At 39.4% G+C, this 19104-nt stretch overlaps 1 protein-coding gene across 3 annotated transcripts in view; it reads left to right on the top strand.

Annotated features, from left to right (window-relative positions):
• The window catches only part of fndc3ba (fibronectin type III domain containing 3Ba), a 106605-nt gene that overhangs the window by 75799 nt on the left and 11702 nt on the right, over positions 1-19104 (top strand). For all 3 annotated transcript variants that reach the window (XM_044375436.1, XM_044375437.1, XM_044375438.1), the window contains 11 exons: positions 892-1066; positions 1555-1641; positions 3056-3191; positions 4523-4594; positions 5932-6050; positions 6300-6405; positions 7076-7248; positions 7913-8026; positions 8519-8668; positions 10415-10695; positions 14354-14578. In XM_044375436.1, coding sequence (XP_044231371.1) covers positions 892-1066; positions 1555-1641; positions 3056-3191; positions 4523-4594; positions 5932-6050; positions 6300-6405; positions 7076-7248; positions 7913-8026; positions 8519-8668; positions 10415-10695; positions 14354-14578 — 1638 coding nt within the window. The remainder of the gene's footprint in view (positions 1-891; positions 1067-1554; positions 1642-3055; positions 3192-4522; positions 4595-5931; positions 6051-6299; positions 6406-7075; positions 7249-7912; positions 8027-8518; positions 8669-10414; positions 10696-14353; positions 14579-19104) is intronic.

The raw sequence follows: 19104 nt of genomic DNA on the forward strand, positions 1-19104 counted from the left end.
ATATTTTAATAACCATGGACATTCATGCATGATAGCAAATGTTAGCTACAACACATGTATTTTCATGATAAAGTCTGTATAAATTCGTACGCCACCACGATGATAGAAACACAAACATGCGCCAGCCTATCTGTGGCTATTATTCTGCATGTGTGCTCTTCCTCTATGTTATTTTCCCTCCATTTCCCCTCTCCACTCGTCCCCTTTTTGTCATTATGGTGGGGACCATCTCGCCTGCAGTCGTTTGGGTGACAGGAGGTGATAGAGGGGAGCGAGAGCGAGAGAGGAGATATTAGCTCTCTAGCTGAACTCAAAGCAGCCTTAATGCATCCTTCAGCTTGATTCACCTTTTGAAGCCGTGGACACACGTGCACAAACGTACTTGGCGCACGCAAGCTTTAGTTTACTCTCCATTTTTCCTACAAGGAAAAAGTGATACAACCTCTCAGACTTCTGCTGCGTGTTATGCATTCAAATTATTTATCTCCTGCAAAGCGCAAATTAGCTCCCCTTCCCGTCTTTTCCATCTGGCTTCTGACATGTGCGTATATATATTCTATTTTTGCTCTGTCATGGCTCTTCAACTTTTTTCTTCTTAATGTTTCCGCTGGGATATCTCCACACCCGCATCCTCGTCTGCAACCCCACAGGCGCCCCTGCACTCCCTTCAAATGAGCACAGATATCAGTGTCCTTTCTTTACTCACAATTTCTCCTCCAGCTCTGTTGAATTTGTAATTCATAACCCATAGCATCCATTCCCTCTTGCACTGCTCCCCTTCATCCCTCAAAAGTAATGATCCAACAAGCCAATAATTTGCTTCAGCAAAAAAATTTTGAATAAAACTAAAACAATGTGAATGAAATTGAAATGTTTTTGTGTTTGGTGCAGTGGCTTCAGCACAGAGGTGGTGATTTGCACCATGGGCACCCTACCTGCTCTGCCTCTTGCACCACGGCTGGTCAGGGCGGGGGTGTCCTGGGTGACCCTGGAGTGGGGACGTCCTGAGGGCAGTCCAAGTGAGGAGCAGCTCAAATACACACTTGAGATCCAGGAAGACAACAGCGTGAGTACTGCATACTTACACAAAAGCACTCATATTTAAATGTTAATAAAGTTTGTTACGGGACCAGGTTCTATCCCACTACATTGAAATCTGCACTCATAGTGGCAGACGCTAGCTACTGTAATCCTGGATTATATCAGAGCTGTTTTATGTTATACTCTGCTCCTATCAGCCTCTAGTATCCCACAGGAAAAGGAGAACGAAAATTCTCCAACAGGAAATGTGTATTTAAAAAAAAAAACAACAAACAAAATGGTTTGGGAAAATTAACGCATCCCCATAATACAGAAACATACGCCATATGCTAATGATTAAGCATGTATATAAGATGCTCCCACACACTCTTTGACTCCCTCACATACACAAATATAAGGCAAAAGTCGGCATTTATTTCATCCGTATGCTCAAAAATGCATAATGATGACATGCTGAAAGAAAAACATACATGTATATATACACACAGACTACTGACAGTGTGTCTCCCACAGGGAACCGACTTTCATCCAAAGTACACTGGAGAAAACTTGACCTGTACTGTACAAGGCCTGAAGAGGAGTACACAGTATAAATTCAGGGTAAGTGATGGATGCTGTTTTGTGTTAGATTTAGCACATAGGTCCTCCTCTAATGAGATAATGGGTCTTTATATTGCTATGTTTTCTCATACTTTTGTTTTTAATTTTTCCTTTTCCTTTTGTCTTGACAAAAATTCTTTAAAGGAATAGTTCAACATTTAGGGAAATATGCTTTCTTGCCGAGAGTTAACTAGATGAGAAGATTGATACATATTAAGCTAACAAGAGTGGTATCAATCTTCTCATCTTACTCTCCACAAGAAAGCAAATAAGTGTAATTGCCATAATCAGTCACATCATTCATTTAAAGATATATGTGTGTGTTGTGTAGCTACATGTGTATCAGAATTATAGAAAGCGTTTGACATAATTAGCATTTTAAGCTCCTCCTCCTCAAAAAAAAATCATGTAAGGCCACAGTTAACATTTAAAAGACCCACCTGTATATATTATTTGACTTAAAGTTAGTTTTGTTTGAGAACATTTTTTACTTGAGTCATCTTGTCTGTTACTTGCTCTCTCAATTTCAAGTCAGTGATGTTCTCTTTTTGTTAAATTGAACAAAACAAACTGTTTCCAAATATATCAACATATCTTTCAGCTGTAATACATCATCCATCAATCTCAAGACGAATACACCATTTTACCACCAGCGAATTGGCTGCAATTTAACTAACAGTGAAACAAGGCAATTAACCAGCCATTTAGCAGGACGAGAAAACTGGACAACCCCACTGAAAGCTGTGATAGCTGTTTATACGTTATGTAAGGACATTGCAAAACAAAATGTACCGAGAGGAGATATTTGTTAGTGTAAATGCGCGTGTGTATACGTGTGGGTCAACAGTTTATTATGGTGCAATCATGACAAACAACACCGTATATGTACTTTTACAACCTCCAGCTGAGGCAGCAGATATTTTAAGACACGAACACACACGCTCGAACACAAAGAGACACTTCTGTGTTCTTTGTGATGTTCCTTCGACATGAACATCTGGGGGAAAGCAAATTGATTGTCCATATGATGGGGTAATGGAGGGAGTAAACTGAAAAGAAATGAAGGCAGAGGAGCCGTGAACATCACAGGTGAAGGAGCAGAGAGAGTAATGGCTTCTATTAATCAGGACTGTTGCTTTACTTCTTGATAGATTTCTCTGCACATTCCCTTCTCTCTCTTATCACACTCTCTGTGTTTCTTCTTGTCTTACACTCCATCTTTACTCATTTTGTTGTTCTTTTACCCCGTTCTTTCCACCATTCCTCCGCTTCTTATCATCCTTCCTCTGCATTCTAATCTCCTGTCACCCTCTTCCTCTCCTTTTTTCGTCCCCTTCTCTCTTTCCACCTTCTTTTCCTTCATCTTACGCTCTTTTCCTTTAACCCTCTATTCTATCCATCTCCCTCCCTGCAGCTGATAGCATCGAACATGGAGGGAAAGAGCAGTCCCAGTGAAGTGTTGGTGTGCACCACCAATCCAGACAAACCAGGCCCTCCATCTACACCTTGTGTCACCGCATCAACGCCCTACGGATTTACTGTCACATGGGGTAAACAGACACACACACACATACACACATAATATACACATATGACACAAAGATGGAAAACACCCTTAGTGCACAAACACTTGTGCATACCATATAAACACACAAGATGTAAGTGGAAATACACACAGTCACACGGAATTGTACTAACATGGCCACCAAAAGAGAAACTTATAAATATTTATTATATTATAATATTTATTTGTTATTGATGGCTGTTCATATACTTAGAAAACCCAACATTTCCACTCTTAACATACAGTTACAGCTAAAATAGTCTGCTTTTTTCAGTCTGGGGTTTATTCAAATAGTGTTGTGTTAAACACCTTCTTAGTTGCACGGATACTAAATATTCCGTAATTATGTACTATAATTAGTCCATAAGACAAAACTTGCCATTTTTCCTTCAAATATGTGTAATACTTGTAGAATAATAGAAATGCTTTAAAATGTCCCATCTCACAATGTTAAGAAACCCTCTGAATAATTTCAGGATCAGCACAACGCCTGAACCTCACTGAGCTTTGGCCTAAATTTTCACCAAATCACAACAATTTTGAAATCTTCTCATTAGTTTCTCGATCGAACCTGCTTGGTGATACACAAACAAACAGGAGTAAAAACACTCAGATAAAAAAACTTTTGTATCAGAGTGTATCATGTATGTAGCAGCACAGGTAACAGCCATAAAAAGCCATCATGTCTGCTGTCATCCATCTGTCCTGCATTCATAATGCAGGGATCAGAACAGTCTGTTCTTTCTCAAAGGTTGTAAACATGACGTAGATCTTACTGTATGTCTCTGAGTCAGCATTCAGATCACTGACTGGACTCTGATAGCCATAAACACATTTTTACATTGCTAAACAATTGTCTCTACAACTCGACTATGTTAAATATATATAGCTGCACTGCATTTCTTAATGTGTGACTATTGTGTGCTTTCTTTTATTGGCTGTTGGTATTTATTTATTAAAACAACCCTTCCCAAAGGTGCTAATAAAACATTTGGCAGCATTTTGGTACCAGGGCTTTTGGGGAATTACCATTTCTGCTAAAAAGCAAACAATCTGCCAGAACCTGGCAGGTTATGAGTTATTGTTTTACGTGTTCAGAATTGATTGAGAAGTCATTGCTAAATGTCGTGACAAGTCTCAACTGATAACTTATGAATGTATGATATAAAATGATTAATTTGACATATTTTCTTGACACAATAATGATATGGAAAAATGAAATGTTTTTACATGTAGACTTCTGAGTTCCTCTCCAGCTTATAATTATATGCGTGACATCTACCCAAACTAAAATCAGTCTATCAATTCCTCCAACAGATCCTCCCCAGGATAACGGGGGCTCAGAGGCTCTTACATATCTGCTAGAGATCTCAGAGGGATGCTCTGAAGGTATGACTTATATGTATCTCTACCAGTCTATGTCACATGTTCATCTCATTCGAATGCTTGTTCTAAGTCCATCATTTTATAAAATGAAGCTCAAAATGTACTGTCCATCCTTTTGTCCCCTGCGCTCCTTCTCTCCGTGCATCCATTTCCCTCACTTACTTTACCGAGAAGAATATCAGCCATAATTCAGTCTTTGTTAGCCTCAATTTAAAACACAGCGTTGTTTGGATTTCCTAAGATCTCCGCTCCAGGAAACCCAATGTTCTCTTTCAGTCCATATAGCAGGGGATGAAAAGAGGTGTAATTTCATTGAGTCTATACTAATTCAATCACATCAAAGAAAAAGGAGTTAGTTGTTTATTGGAGACTAGTGTCCAATATCAAAGAATGAAAGAGTAGTACAGCAAAAGCTCATGTTCTTCTTGAGTCATTGATAATGAGAGGGCTTTTGTCATGGTTGCTACTCTGTGTGCCAACATCAAATGGGAAAAATAACATTGACAGCAATGTCAGTGGAAATGAAGAAGCCATTTGGATGAACTGCAACACATCTTTAACTCCAAGTTTAGCAGATTGATCTAATTAGGCCAAACTGATGTAATTGGTTGATTTAGTCCCTGGCACATTTGCTCTGTGCTTTTCGGGAAGTATGATGGGATGTGATTTTACTTACCACAGTTTTGTATTCAGTAGCTGATGCTGAGGAAAGACATTATACTAATTTAGGAACAGCAAAGACTTAATTGTGTCGTCGTCCTTTGCACTTTCTCGCCCCCGTTGAGCTGTAGCAGCGGGCGCTGCGTTGACCTCATCTAATTGATTTAGCTGTGATTCATCATAGTGTAAGTGTGGTTTCTGTGAGCTTTACTGCTCTGAAACAGATGTTTGGGTTAACTTAAAAAAAAAAAAAGTTCCATATCACAGTCACAGAGAACTGCCTCTGTGATGTGCAGCGTTTGAATGTTTACTTAAACTTCACTTTGTGTTGCACTAGTCAGTATAATACAAGCATATGTGTTACATAATCGCAATATGTGGCCCTTCTGTTGCAACTGTTTTCAGTTCTGTAAACAAGAGCTATATTTGCATAACATGAGTGCTGCTTCATAGGTAGAATAATGCATTTCACAGGCCTACACAATCTATTGACAGAACAAAAGCAGCATTGTTAAGTAGAATACAAGTATTAATTAGGTCAGTGGGGTTATAATAATTGTCACCGTGACATACATATGAAACAGCTGGAGATTATATATGTGCGCTTATGCTGATTTGTTGGCTGATGTATGTGATCAGTTGTGTAATTGTGTTTTTTTTGTGTGTGTGTGTGTGTGCAGCGAGCCAGTGGGAGGTAGCATACAGTGGTCCAGCAACAGAATGTGTGTGTGAGCGCCTGACACCTGGGACCATCTACCGTCTACGTGTGTGTAGCATCACCACCGGAGGACACAGCCAGGTAAGACACACACACACACACACACACACACACACACACACTGGTGAACTTTGAATTTTCACAAACAGTTCTTGAGTTAGGAGTGGGGCAGCAGTGACACATCAGTGTTGCTCATGTGGAAAACCGTGGGAAAATCTACAGTTTGCACACACACAATCACCAATATATCATAATTAACATTTCTGCCAGATATCAAACTGCTCTTTCTCATTTGTTTTGATTTCTTGTGTTTATCTCTGCTCCTGTTAGTGCACTGTTAGTGTTCCGGTCCGTACATTAAGCGTCCCACCAGGGCCCTGCCAGCCACCAAGGATTGTGGGCAAGGCCAAACACAAGGAAGTGCAGTTAGAATGGGGTGAGTGCAGACATACACGAACATTGTGTTGAGTTTTATTCACTAGTATATTTGATTTTTTTTTTTTTTTTTTTTTAATGTAAGGCAGCTAAATGACCTTCTGGCTGCCTAATATGTTTCCCTGTCCAACTCTAATCTAACCTTAGTCAACCATGTTTCAGCTTGATTGAGCTCTTATTTAGCCCATTAAATGCCTAACCTAGCCTCAGCCTGATTTAACTCTCCTAATGTCCACCCATTATTGCAGAATAGTACTGTTATCTGTTGGCAGGCATAGTTTCCCAGCCTGGGACGGTGATGAAGTTCTTGTTTTAACCAGTTTAATACAGCTGGCCACAGCCCTAATCAGTTTATATTCAGGCAGCGCAGCTACAATTACTGGCTCGAGTTGAAGGTCACACTTAATGTACTGGAGGGTTTTCCCTACTGTCTCCTTCATTTATTACTTTCAATATACTGCGACCAAGTGAAGCAAAGAGTGTATGCAGTCATCTAAAACTAAACATCCCACCATCCAACTAAAACCATCCTGAATAAATATCTTGAAGTTTATACATAAAACACATCTTATCTTCATAGCTGATGTGTCTCTCCATCAGCAGTGGTTTTGAATACATGTCATCAGATCACAGTTTGATTATTAATGCTTTCCCTGTCTTTGTCCCCTCAGACTCCCCTGTCTCTGAGGGAGTGTGTGAGGAGTGTGTGTTCAGTCTTGAGATGAGTGAGGGGGACACCAAGCCAGCAGAGGTGTACCATGGTTCGGAGCTGCAATGCACTGTCGGCAGTCTGCTACCTGGTGCCACATACAGCTTCCGACTGCGGGCTGCGAACGAGGCTGGGGTGAGAAAAACACTTGGCAGGAATGTGATCAGCGATACAGTTTCTTCTTTCAGAAAACCAACTGGTAATCCACCAGACAAGACCAAAAAATTGTCTCTGGGAAAAAAAATCACTTCTCCAGTGAAACCCTTACATAAGAACTATGCACTTCAACAAGTCAGCCTTTCAAAATCTATAAAAATAATTCTTATTTTCTGCTTGAGTAGCATGAAATTCTCTGTTTAATGGCTCTCACGGGCATGAAATCTACTGTGCATGAACTGTGGAACCTCTTAATTGGACCCAAATATGAATAAAAACACAAAATCCAAATGAAAATGGTTTTTATCGTAGCTACACACACAGACACAGAAACACAGGGGCCATTAGGTCAGAGTGTCCCAGACAGACTAACAGCGTCTATGTTTGGACTGAGAAATGTTCCACAGTCTGAAGGTAACATTTGATTGGTTTGATCATCCAGACACTCAAGATTGAACTAGCAGTTAGACTTGCTGATCAAAAGCTGGTACAGACACAGCACACACGCTTAAAAATAGGAAGAAAAGTGCACACATGCAGACGACACAAAAAACCCAGCACTCTTGCCTATACAAAGTCAGAGAAACTTGTGTTAGTTCAAACACACCTCTCATCGTGTGTGTTGTCTCTTTCTTTCTTATAGTTTGGAGTGTACTCAGAGCCAACAGAGGTTACGACTGCAGCGGGTCCTCCTGGCCAGTGTGGGGCACCACTCATAACCCTTACCAATAACACCTGCGTAACGCTTAACTGGGAGGTGAGAAACACACAGATACAAACCTGTATTTTTATGAAAGAAAGAAACAGTTTCTATGAGCGAGGCAAGAGAAGGAGACAGAGAAAGAGACCACATTTCTTAAAGTGCTCATCGGAGCCATCAAAAGAAACTCAGCCTCTTATTTTCTGTTTCTACTGACGTACAAACCTGCCACTTTAAATTTGTCTGTTTGGGCTGTTGTTGACAAGTAGACCCAGATGACTGTGTTGTTCATAGCAATCCAGCTGGTCTGGATGATGTATTGAAAATGATTGAAAGCTTCTGGTGTTGTATTATTATTGATACACAGCATCTTTTAGTCTATCCCTCATATCCCATTGGCCTGCTTGAACATGGCACTATATTTTCCTTCTTATAGTTTTTCTTTGAAAGGTTTTATTGAATTTGGAATCCATTCATGGCGGGATTTGTTTTTATCTCCAAGCTCCCATTGATTTTCCTGAGCTGAGTGTATGTTTCCGGGTGTTTCAGAGTCCCGAGGGTTCGGGTACAGACATTTCTGAGTATCGTTTGGAGTGGGCGAGAGAAGACGAACCTATGGAGCTCATCTACTGCGGATCTGCTACACAGTGTGAACTGTCAGACCTGACGCCTGCCACAGATTACTGCTGCAGGCTACAGGTAATGCACACCTGGACTACGCTGAGCCCACGGGCACATTCACAAAAACATTCACAAATCCAGTCATGGGCATGAAAGTCATGCCAAGACACACGTGCTGCAACAAAGAAAAAATCACATAAATAATACAAGGACACAGACGTGCAGAAAAACAAACGTGCATGACATAGACATTCAGATGCACAACATGCACATACAAATGTCAGCCAATGGTAGCATCAAAAGCAAGAACACACACAAACAAACAGAGAGCAGTGAAAGGTTGATCATAATTGTTTCTTTTGTGCGGCAGCTGTTAATCTGGTGCAGAAAAAGTTCTCTCTCTCTCCGTGTTTGTCTTACATGCTCTCTCTCTCTCTCTTTCCCTTTCTCTCACTCGCTTTTCCGATACACACTCTGAAGCTATGAATCCAATAAAAGCATGTTATACGGCTCGTCTAGTTATGGGCTCATTTATAAAGTTCAGAGGATAGCACAAGGTCATCCTAATATCCTAATCAATACTTGAGTGTGTGCACATGATTTGTCTTTGTGTGTTTATGTGCGTCGTAGCGTGCACATCAACAGGACAAATGTCCCTCATAAGAGGACCGCAAGAACAGATCGCACGAGATCCATCGCCTCGGTTGAACTCTCTGTGACTCCATAGGTCCTGCACCTGAAAATGAACTTGTAGTGGTTCATCTACTGTAGCAATGTCTTAAATCTGCACAGCTTGACATACACTTGTTTTATGAGGGCACTGTAAATAGCCAGACAGTATCGCAGGATAAGGTAAATCACAAGTTCCTCACATTTCTTTATGTTTTCAAGTCTCGCCAAAATATATTTGATGGCTGAAGATAAATCAGAAATATTACTGTAGTATCATTTTCAGGACCTCAAAGTATGTCAATAATTTACTGCCAAGATAAAGCACTAAGACTAGAGATCTTGTATTTTTCTTTCGAGCGATCAGAAGACTTTTCTATAAGTGTACACCGTAGTCTGCAAATCCTGCCTTCTACTCCTTGATGCGCACTCTCGTTAATGTTGCTAGGCTGTTCTTGGAAAGTTGGATATGGCGCATTTTCTAATAAAAACTAAGCCCTCCTCATGTTTTTGAAAGGATTGTCTTTTTTTGACGATTACTAATAAATCCATCACTCCTTACAGACAGGTTCTTGCCTGTCACATTAAGTGCACATTAAAACAAATGCAGGAAACAATTTAAACATTTTGCTAATTTTTAAAACATTTTATTCAAGCTTTTAAAATGTAGAAGATGTATTTTTTTAACATAGTGGCATAGTTTGTTTGAGCCTCCTCCTCATTGAGTTTGTGTGAGTCTTTTAAATAGACTACTACAAATCACAAGCGATTGAAGGGCGTTTAATAGAGGATACTCGAGGTGAATATAAATGTGTTTTTTTACACAGCACAAGAAATAGACTAATGTTCTGTCACAGCTAATTTGAATTCATCGCCCGCTGCTGGTTTTCATCTTATTCCATTCTTCATGTCTTCTTTCTCCTCTGTTTTACTTCCTCTTGCTCTTAGTCTGTCTTACCCTTGCTCCTGCCAATTCATTTCACTTCTGTCTCCATCTCTTTTCACTGTTAACCTTCATCTGTCTGTTTTGGTCTTTGTCTCTGCTCATCCTCTTCTTTTCATTCCTCTCTTCACCTTATCTATCCTCAGATCCCTTCATCCCGTTATTATGAATGACAACTCTCACCCTCTCTGTGTTTTTTGTGTCCCCCTCAGGCGGTGAATCAGGCAGGTGCTGGTCCTTACAGCGAGCAAGTGAGTTTCCGAACCCCAGCGACAAATCCCGACCCGGTCTCCTCTCTCAACCTCCTGGACCTCCCGGTCTCCTCAGAGTCAGGTCACTCTCCGTCTACCTGCCTCTTCCTGAAGTGGGATGAGCCAAACAGCAATGGGGCGGAGATCACCTGTTACATCATCACCCTGGATGACCAGACCATCACTGTGGAATCAGGGACAAGTCACCTTGTCTCCGGCCTGCAGCCAGACAGCGAATACAGGTACTGACATAAATTAGTAAGCAGCATAGCTGATGTGAGGACCATATAAAATAGATATTTTCTTGGATACAAAGTGTGATTTATGTTGATGATGATCCCTAAATCTTGGGTTTGGCGTTTTGATTTACCACTGTGTCCCTCCATGAGCACGAGGTAGAAATAAAACCCACATATACTACCACAGACATTAATATTTTGATTGGTGGGCAAGTGTCCATTAACACAAGAGCATCCGAGACATAATTCCAATCAATACTTAAACCTAAATCAATATGAAACACTGGAGACAGACACTAAACAATAAACCTTCATTAATTGATATTTTGACCACGTGCGTGTAACAACAACAAGCTGTAATGCCAGCATTGACGTATTATCACTTTATGAAGTTGAAATGGTGAACGTGTTGGCAAACAGTTGCCTTTTTACACCTCCAGCAGATACATAGCAACATTAGCATTCATTTTGAGTTGTCAGTAGTCTCTAAAGTTGCAGGCCTTACAATTAAAACAAAGATGCAGAAACGCTCTGTAGAGCGAGGGGAACTGTAGTGTTGGATGATAATTATCTGTGGATTTGTCACTATGAGCAACCGCTTTCTCATAAAGTCCAATTATTTATGTGATCTATTGTGAATATAAAAATATTGATTATAGCTCCTTCAAATGGGTACTTAAACTAGTAGCGCCTTCCCATAAAGTTTCTTATTACCTACGTAAAAGGTAGCTTTAAAAAAAAAAAAAGAATTGTCAAAATTGGAACAGAAACTGAAATCTCCTGACTTTTAGTCCCTTGTATGGGTCAAGCTCCATAAACAGTGGATACTCCATTTCCCATAATGCAACGAATAGCATCTTTTCATTAGAACCAACCTGCTTTCTGACAGGAATTTGTCTTTTCTAATAAGATAATCTCTGATGACATCATCAGGGGGGTCATCTATCTAGTTTTTAATTATACTGTCATTGAAACTGATGTCTGCTTCCCTGCTAAAGCGGCTCTGCATTAACAAGTTTCAAAATGTTTAACTTGAATTTAACGTGGAGTAGTAGCAAAAAATCTTATTATACATGGATAAAAATCAGTACACAGGTAGTGGTAGTAGTATATAGTAGCTTGGGATAGCCTGTGTGATGTTTTCATATACAGCCATGTCAGACCCTGCTATACTTACACACCAGTAAACAACTACTTAGTAATGTGAATCACCAGCTACTGTTGTTATGTCTCTGTAAGTGATTCTGTAATTATATGTGTGTATGTGTGTGTGTGTGTATGTGCAGACTATTGAGTTCTTTGAATTGGGGGGGAAAGAGGGCGTCCGAGGCAGGGGGATGTGTGAAGAGGCAGAGTGATCACACATCATTGTTTTCATTCTGAGGTTGTTTTTGTCCCGATGTCACTCTGCTCTCTTGCATAAGGGCTACCACTGAGGCAGAACACTGTGCATGTGTGTGTTTGTGCACGAAGGTGTGTGTGTGTGTGTGTGCATGAGAGTCTGCCTGTAGGAGTTTATGTGTGTGCCAATGACGGGAAATCTGTTTGTTATTTACAGCGGTGAGGTACTTCAAATAATATTATTCATATTTTATTTGCGTGTATGGCTTTGTGAAAGACCGCAGTAAATGTTGTTTGCTTTGTCAGGAGTGGGGCTGTGTGTGCTTTAGTGCAGGTTTAAAATGCCTGTGTTCTGAGATTATTGTTGATACATTATCTTTATACTAGAGGTGTTTTTCCCTCTCCTCTCTCTGCTCCCCAATCCATGCTGGGGATAACTGACTTTGAACCTATACTCAAGTACAATAGCTGTTTGTTTAAGAGAAAAATAGTCATTTAGATTCTTTTAAAGACATTTTACTTGTTAAAATTTTTTAAATCTAAATAATAATACTGATTGTGTTTTTTTTTTGTTTTTTTTTGATTTCATGTATTTTTAATTACATTGCATGTTTTCATTGAAAGCTTCATAACTTTTAGGTCTCCAGAAATCATGCAGAATGTCTTTAGTTTTAGTTGGAAGCAGATATTTTTTTTCCAGACACAAGATTTCACAGCAACCCTTTGGCATCTTCGCTTAATACAGTCTTAGTCCATTAATAATGTTAAAAAGTATGTAAGTCTGCAGACACCTTAAGAGGATAATTGTACAAAAGCACACATCACAGAATATAGATTCGATAAAGCTGCAGTGCTGAAAAGTGCACTCTAAAACAGACAAGAAAATCACTGGTACCATTATGCACCTTGTATATAATTTGAAAAGCTGACTGTTGTATCTTCAGTCATTTGGCAAGCAGTCATTAAGCTGAGCGTGAGTGGCTCGGTGGTTTTCTCAGCTGGGATCATGGTTACCTGATGGTTTTGTAGATGCCAATGAGGTGCCACCGTTTGTTCAGAAAATGTTTCATCTTTTTCCTCAGTTTCATCTTAATTTCAAGATAAAACAAAATGTTGTGAAAGAGAAACGTCATTTGATATGTAAATCCCACCATAACTAAATATAATCCCTTATCATCAAAAGCTAAGCCTCTTTATCTTTCTTTCTCTTCCTTCTTCTCACTCTCTCGTCATCTTTTATCTATATGCTTAATTACCCAGTGGATGGGTCAATGTTGCCCTTTTTCTTTCGTCTTCACTCAGCTACATGAATTATAATGAAAGGTTACAGTTACAGAGTATCAGCGATTAAATGTCAGACATCTAGCCAAGGGCCTCTGATGTGGATGCTAACCAGCTGATCAGACATGGCAGAAAGAGGGTGAGGAAGGGAGGGGAATTCCTAGAAGAGAGGCAGCAGGGGAGTTTGAAAACACAAATCCAATTCTGACAGTCCTTTTTAATTAGCAGTAGATATCCGTGTCCTGGCGTGGGTGCATGTATATGTTAGTGTTTTTATGATATCGGTATATGATATAAAATACACACTGTACGCACTCACACTCCTTTTAATAATTACATTGCACTAAACCCACTATAACCTGTTTATTGGAACAAAAACCTTAATCAAGTTAATAATAAGGCCGAAATTGCTTTGTGTTGCTTGAAAAATAAAATGTTCTTTACAAAGTTAATCTTGGAAAACACTGCAGCAGTGTCTTTTGTTTGAATATATTGTATTCTTTTTATTTACTTATTTGGTTTTTTTAGATTTTTTTTTTTTTTGCATTTTTGCCTTTATTAGGAATGTGAAGTGACAGACAGGAAACAAGGGGAGATAGATGGGTACGTCATGCGCTTATGTGGCATGCGCAGCAACCATTTGACTACCATGGCGCTCCAAATATATTGTATTCTGAAAAAAGTGAACCAACCAACTCTGACATATTTTAGCCTTATTCTGAAGAGTACATTGAATTGTAATGGGAGACAGGATCACAGCAGCATCAAAGGTCAAAGCTAATAACACCAGATTAGCCCTCATGGAAAATTACCCCACCATTAGACCAATAGGTCTGCAAACATAGAGAATACATAAGGTAACATGTATATTATGCAGTAGTTTTCTGCACGTGACTCAAACCCTGTTCACTTATTCGCACTAAAATGAAAGTATATGTTGCGTTTACACCATGGCTTCCCAAAAAATGGGATCATCCAAGTCAGAATTTATATTTTACCTATATGTAACAATCTCTCTGTCTTCCTGTATTGCTTGCAGTGTACAGATCCAGGCAGTTAATGCCATTGGCTCCAGCCCCTCGAGTCCACCTCTGCTGGTGAGGACACGCCCCCTCCCTCCGGCCCCGCCCCCTCTCGAATGTTCGGCGGCCGGCCCTCAAAGCCTGAAACTGAAGTGGGGTGAAAATGCCAGCAACACACACACGCGTGCCCTGCTCGCCGACGACATGGTCTACACACTACAGATGGAGGACAAAAACCACAGGTGGAGTAAACACACACCGCTCTATAACCCTCTTACGTCACTGGTTACCTCATGGTTATAGTGAGAAGGAGTACAAATAATTCACTCAGTTTTCTTTATTTCAGACCATGTGTACATGGCAGGGGAAAGATAACATTTCAAGCATCAAAACATACAGTGTACATATGACAATGAAAACTCACTAAAATCTTTAAAACTGGCATTTATACCATATTTAAGACAGACAGGAACCCCAAGTTTTGTTCAAACTGTACACCACATCATGTATACTATACCGTGCTGGAAAGTAACTAAGTACATTTACTCAAGTACTATACTGAAGTACAATTTTTAGGTACTTGTACTTGTATTTTCATTTGATGCTACTTTATGCTTCCACTCCACTACATTTCAGAGGGAAATATCGTACTTTTTACTCCACTACATTTATTTTACAGCTTTAGATACTACTGACACAATGGATAATATAACAAACTTTTAACATACAACACATTGTTAAAGTTTCCAACCTTTTCGGCTTTTGATATCTTAAGAGCAGTGTGTAGTCGGGGTCACACTTCAGATGTCTATGAGTTGTTAACAGCTCCACCAAATAGTGATTTTTCCCTCTAAACTTCTCACATGGTTTAATTTTGATAAATGTTCAAATGATCTGATATTTCACCACCAATGATACTATGTAGTTTTATGTAGTTTTGGGTCATTCACTGCAGCTTCTCAGTCCTTTATATACACTGCACCCTGTACTTCGTTCTATACACTAGGTATATACTAACACTTGGTATGGCTGCATTGTGGCTGAAAGGTACATAGTTCACTTGTAAGTGGTTATCAGAAGCGCCTCTCTTTGCACTGTTTGCTCAACAGTGTGTGGTAAAATGTGCACAAAATGGAAAAAGCAACACTCCATGAGAACAAGCTGTACTAACAGTACATTAGTGCTGAGTGGTATGGTCGAAAACAATATCATGATATTAATAAGATGGTTTTTGAGATAACAATATAGATCACAACATAGCAAATGCATGGAAAATCACATAGAATAATCATGTAATGTTTAATGCAGTTAAACTGCATTTATCATCAAACATCATGCCATTTTAATGTATGACATTAGATTAAACTCTTCACTAAACTTCATTAAACTCTTCATGTCTAAAACAAAGTATTAAATGACTCATTCATGACTCATGTAGTTTTGAATTGCAGCTTTCTCTGAATCATTAATTTATAAAACATTCATTATTATTGGTTATTGTTTTACATAGTTTATGAACTTTTTACTCTAAAAGTCAACAAATACTAGTATTTAACTGAAACAACTTACATTGTTTATTATCAACAAAAGTAGCCATATCCAACCCTGATCTCTTTTAATGTTGTCTTTGTAGAAACACAATGTATGCAGGTGAAAAGAACCAGTACAAATGCAACATACAAAATATTTTTAACATGAACTTTTGTCTATACGATTGCTTTGTCATTGTCATTTTTGGTCACCAGAGGCACTCATCAACATTGTATGCACTTCTGTAGAGACAAAAATTAATGGGTATTTTATATATCGAACCTCAGCTATGACATGATACTGAAAAACTGTGATGATCCCTTCAGAAAATGTGCTCTTACAACCTCTAGGCCACCTTGCAAAACACGGTTCTAAGACTTCTCAACCTGCAGGTGGTTAGTACAGCAAATCAGGACCCAGGAGGTCAATACTACACACAAACCACAGACACACACAAACAGAAGAACATGAGCAGCTTGAGTGAGGGTGAGGGAGTGTGTGTGCATTCATGCATGATTAGAAGATCGTGTGTAGATCTGTGTGCTTGCATGTGTGTGTGGGGGTTTTTTTTGTGTGTGTGCAGTAACCAGATGTACCATGGAGTAGTCACGTTGAGGGCATCTGGAGCCAGCCTGGATACAGCCTCCAACAATCAACCCTCCATTTAACTGACTGCTCAGGCAGGAGTGACATAGAGAGAAACAGGGAGACAGAATTAACAGACAGAGGAGGAGGCAAATGGGCAGAACATGATCACTGACAGGAATTAGCCACACGATTGGAAAGAGAGCAAGAGGAGGGCATTTTTATTAATGGTAGAGCTAAAAAAAATCTTTAATATATTTTGGTTTAAATAGCAAAGAGTGGGACTGAGCGAGGGATGCACAAAGACGCAGGAAACTGAATGGCCACTTTTATCGGCTTTCCTGTCTGCCCACCTGTCAGATTGTCTCGCTTTCTCCCCTCGATCCATCCCTCTTTCATTCTGGTTGGCCAACTATCCATGTTTGAATTAAGGCTTGGCTGGCATCAAGTTGGCACCAAGATACCTTGGCACCCCTGGAATGGGCCAGAGTGCAGCAGGCAACAGATGGGGCCCTATCCGGCAGGCTATGATCTGTTAACCTCACCGACACACACGCACACAGATCCAAACAAACACAGATCTATGCACGTAAGCACAAACACACTCCCTGCCAGCCAAATGAAAACAGCTTTCACAGTTGAGAGAATTTTATTTACTCTCTTCTAATTGACACCATGATTAGTCTGGCAGTATGCTAGTCTGTGTGTTTTTGTGTTTTTATGACCACGTTTGAATGCTTTTGTGTATGTATGCATACAGTACGGCTGCAAACACTGTGTCTGTTTCAGATGGTATTTTGGGAATACTGGCATTTGTGGTTAATATGAGCAAGTGCTACAACTTGCTCAGAATTGCAGAAAATACTGTACTTATTTCTTTCTTTCCTCTGATTATGGCATATTTTATTGGCTAATCCCAATCTTTTGTGTCCCTCAGTGGCTTTTTGTTTGGTTCAATAATAGACTGAAATTCGTCTGTAATTTATCATTAGTTTGGCCAGTTCTACTTTCTTTTCTTCTTGTTCACTTATGGATTCCTCTGATAATAGACTTTTAGGAGTGGTTGATTCACCTGAGAGTGAATCAGGGCTTGCTTTTTCACATTGCAGTACACTCAGTGTTACAACATTGAAAACTTTAAGTAGGAATCCTCCACAGCACAGTATATTTTCCTGTCAAGGAGGTGTTTTTTCATTTTTATCAATACCAGAATATATACCAAAAAGTTGACATTTTGCTATCAAAGTTCACGTATGTTCAAGGGGTTGGAACTAAGTTATATGGAAGTTATATTGAGGAAATTCAGTTCATAATTAATGTCTCTATTGCTCATATATTATTCATAGTCACACACAGTTGACAACATATATTTATGGCTGTATTTACAATGGTTATTACACTTGGTGATTATTTAGTAATCGTATAAACAATGCTCAGGTTAAGCAATGGCAGTGGATAAGGTGGAAATGAACTAGGTGGATTTTTAACACTTTTGTAAGACCCGCACTTTAGGAATACCCATTTTCAGATTCATTCAGATACTAATACAGATAATTTGGTTGGTATAAATAAAATACATACAAATATAAATAACAACATCTCCACACAAACATTTTTGCACTCTCCTCTCCATCTCCATCATTTCCTCCACAAGGAAACCATCCGTCGAATATAATTGACTGAATAATGAATATGTGATTCCTGACTGTTTCAACCTAATCGCCTTTGCTTAGGATTCATTACTTGCAGCTACTGGCGGTTATGACGGGACGTTTAGGTGTGCAAGCGGCTGCATTAGTGGGTGCATTAGCGGTGCACCACCTTTTGTGTGTGAAGGGTTATTAACAGATGAACGGCTCGCGCTGTTTCACCGTACTTCCAGCCAGGACGCCTCCTCCTATGCTACTCCTCCTTGTGCTCTCTAATCACACTTTATTAAAAAGAATTAGCAGTAATTTATATAATTGGTTAAATCACTGTGGCAACCACTTGCTTCACTGCTAATCATAATGTATCGAGAGAGCTTGGAAGGGCACTTTGAAATAAGAAGTATGGAAGTCTTGAAAATATATTGCTTTGTAAACAAACATATCAAATAGCCGACTGCAATTTTGCAAATGTAATTTCTGATTTTGCCAATAAATTTAATCAGTGTCATTTTTAACCAAATACACTTACTATTTATGTTTTTGTCTTTGACTGTCGCTGTCTCTTTCGGCTCGTGTCTCTCGCTGTCTCACTTTCTTTGTCTCTGGCCAATCTAATTCATGTTTATTTATCTAATTTTCTTGTAAGAGAGGTGACTTCACCTCTGGAAGACCTCTAGAAAAATGAACACCCCCTTTAATAAATTCCTTCTCCTCCAACCTCATCTTTTACCCTCTTTGTTTTCTCCCATCCGCCTGTATTAGAAGATAAAGGGAGCTGTATCCACAGGTTCAAAATACCGAATGCCCTTTTTTTAACTTTCCTCCCTTCTCCCTCTCTGTCCCTCTTTCTCCCACACCTTATTTTTCCAGTCTTATCTCCCTGTATGCAGACTTGTTGCTCATATTCTGTCCTCCCTCGCACACAGCTCTTTCATTTTTACTTGTTATCCTCACTCTGTTGTTGCCCTTTAAACGCTTGCCGAGTTTGTTTGATTTTTCTCATT

The sequence above is a fragment of the Thunnus albacares genome, chromosome 15, assembly GCF_914725855.1.
Source record: "Thunnus albacares chromosome 15, fThuAlb1.1, whole genome shotgun sequence".
Lineage (NCBI taxonomy): Eukaryota > Metazoa > Chordata > Actinopteri > Scombriformes > Scombridae > Thunnus > Thunnus albacares.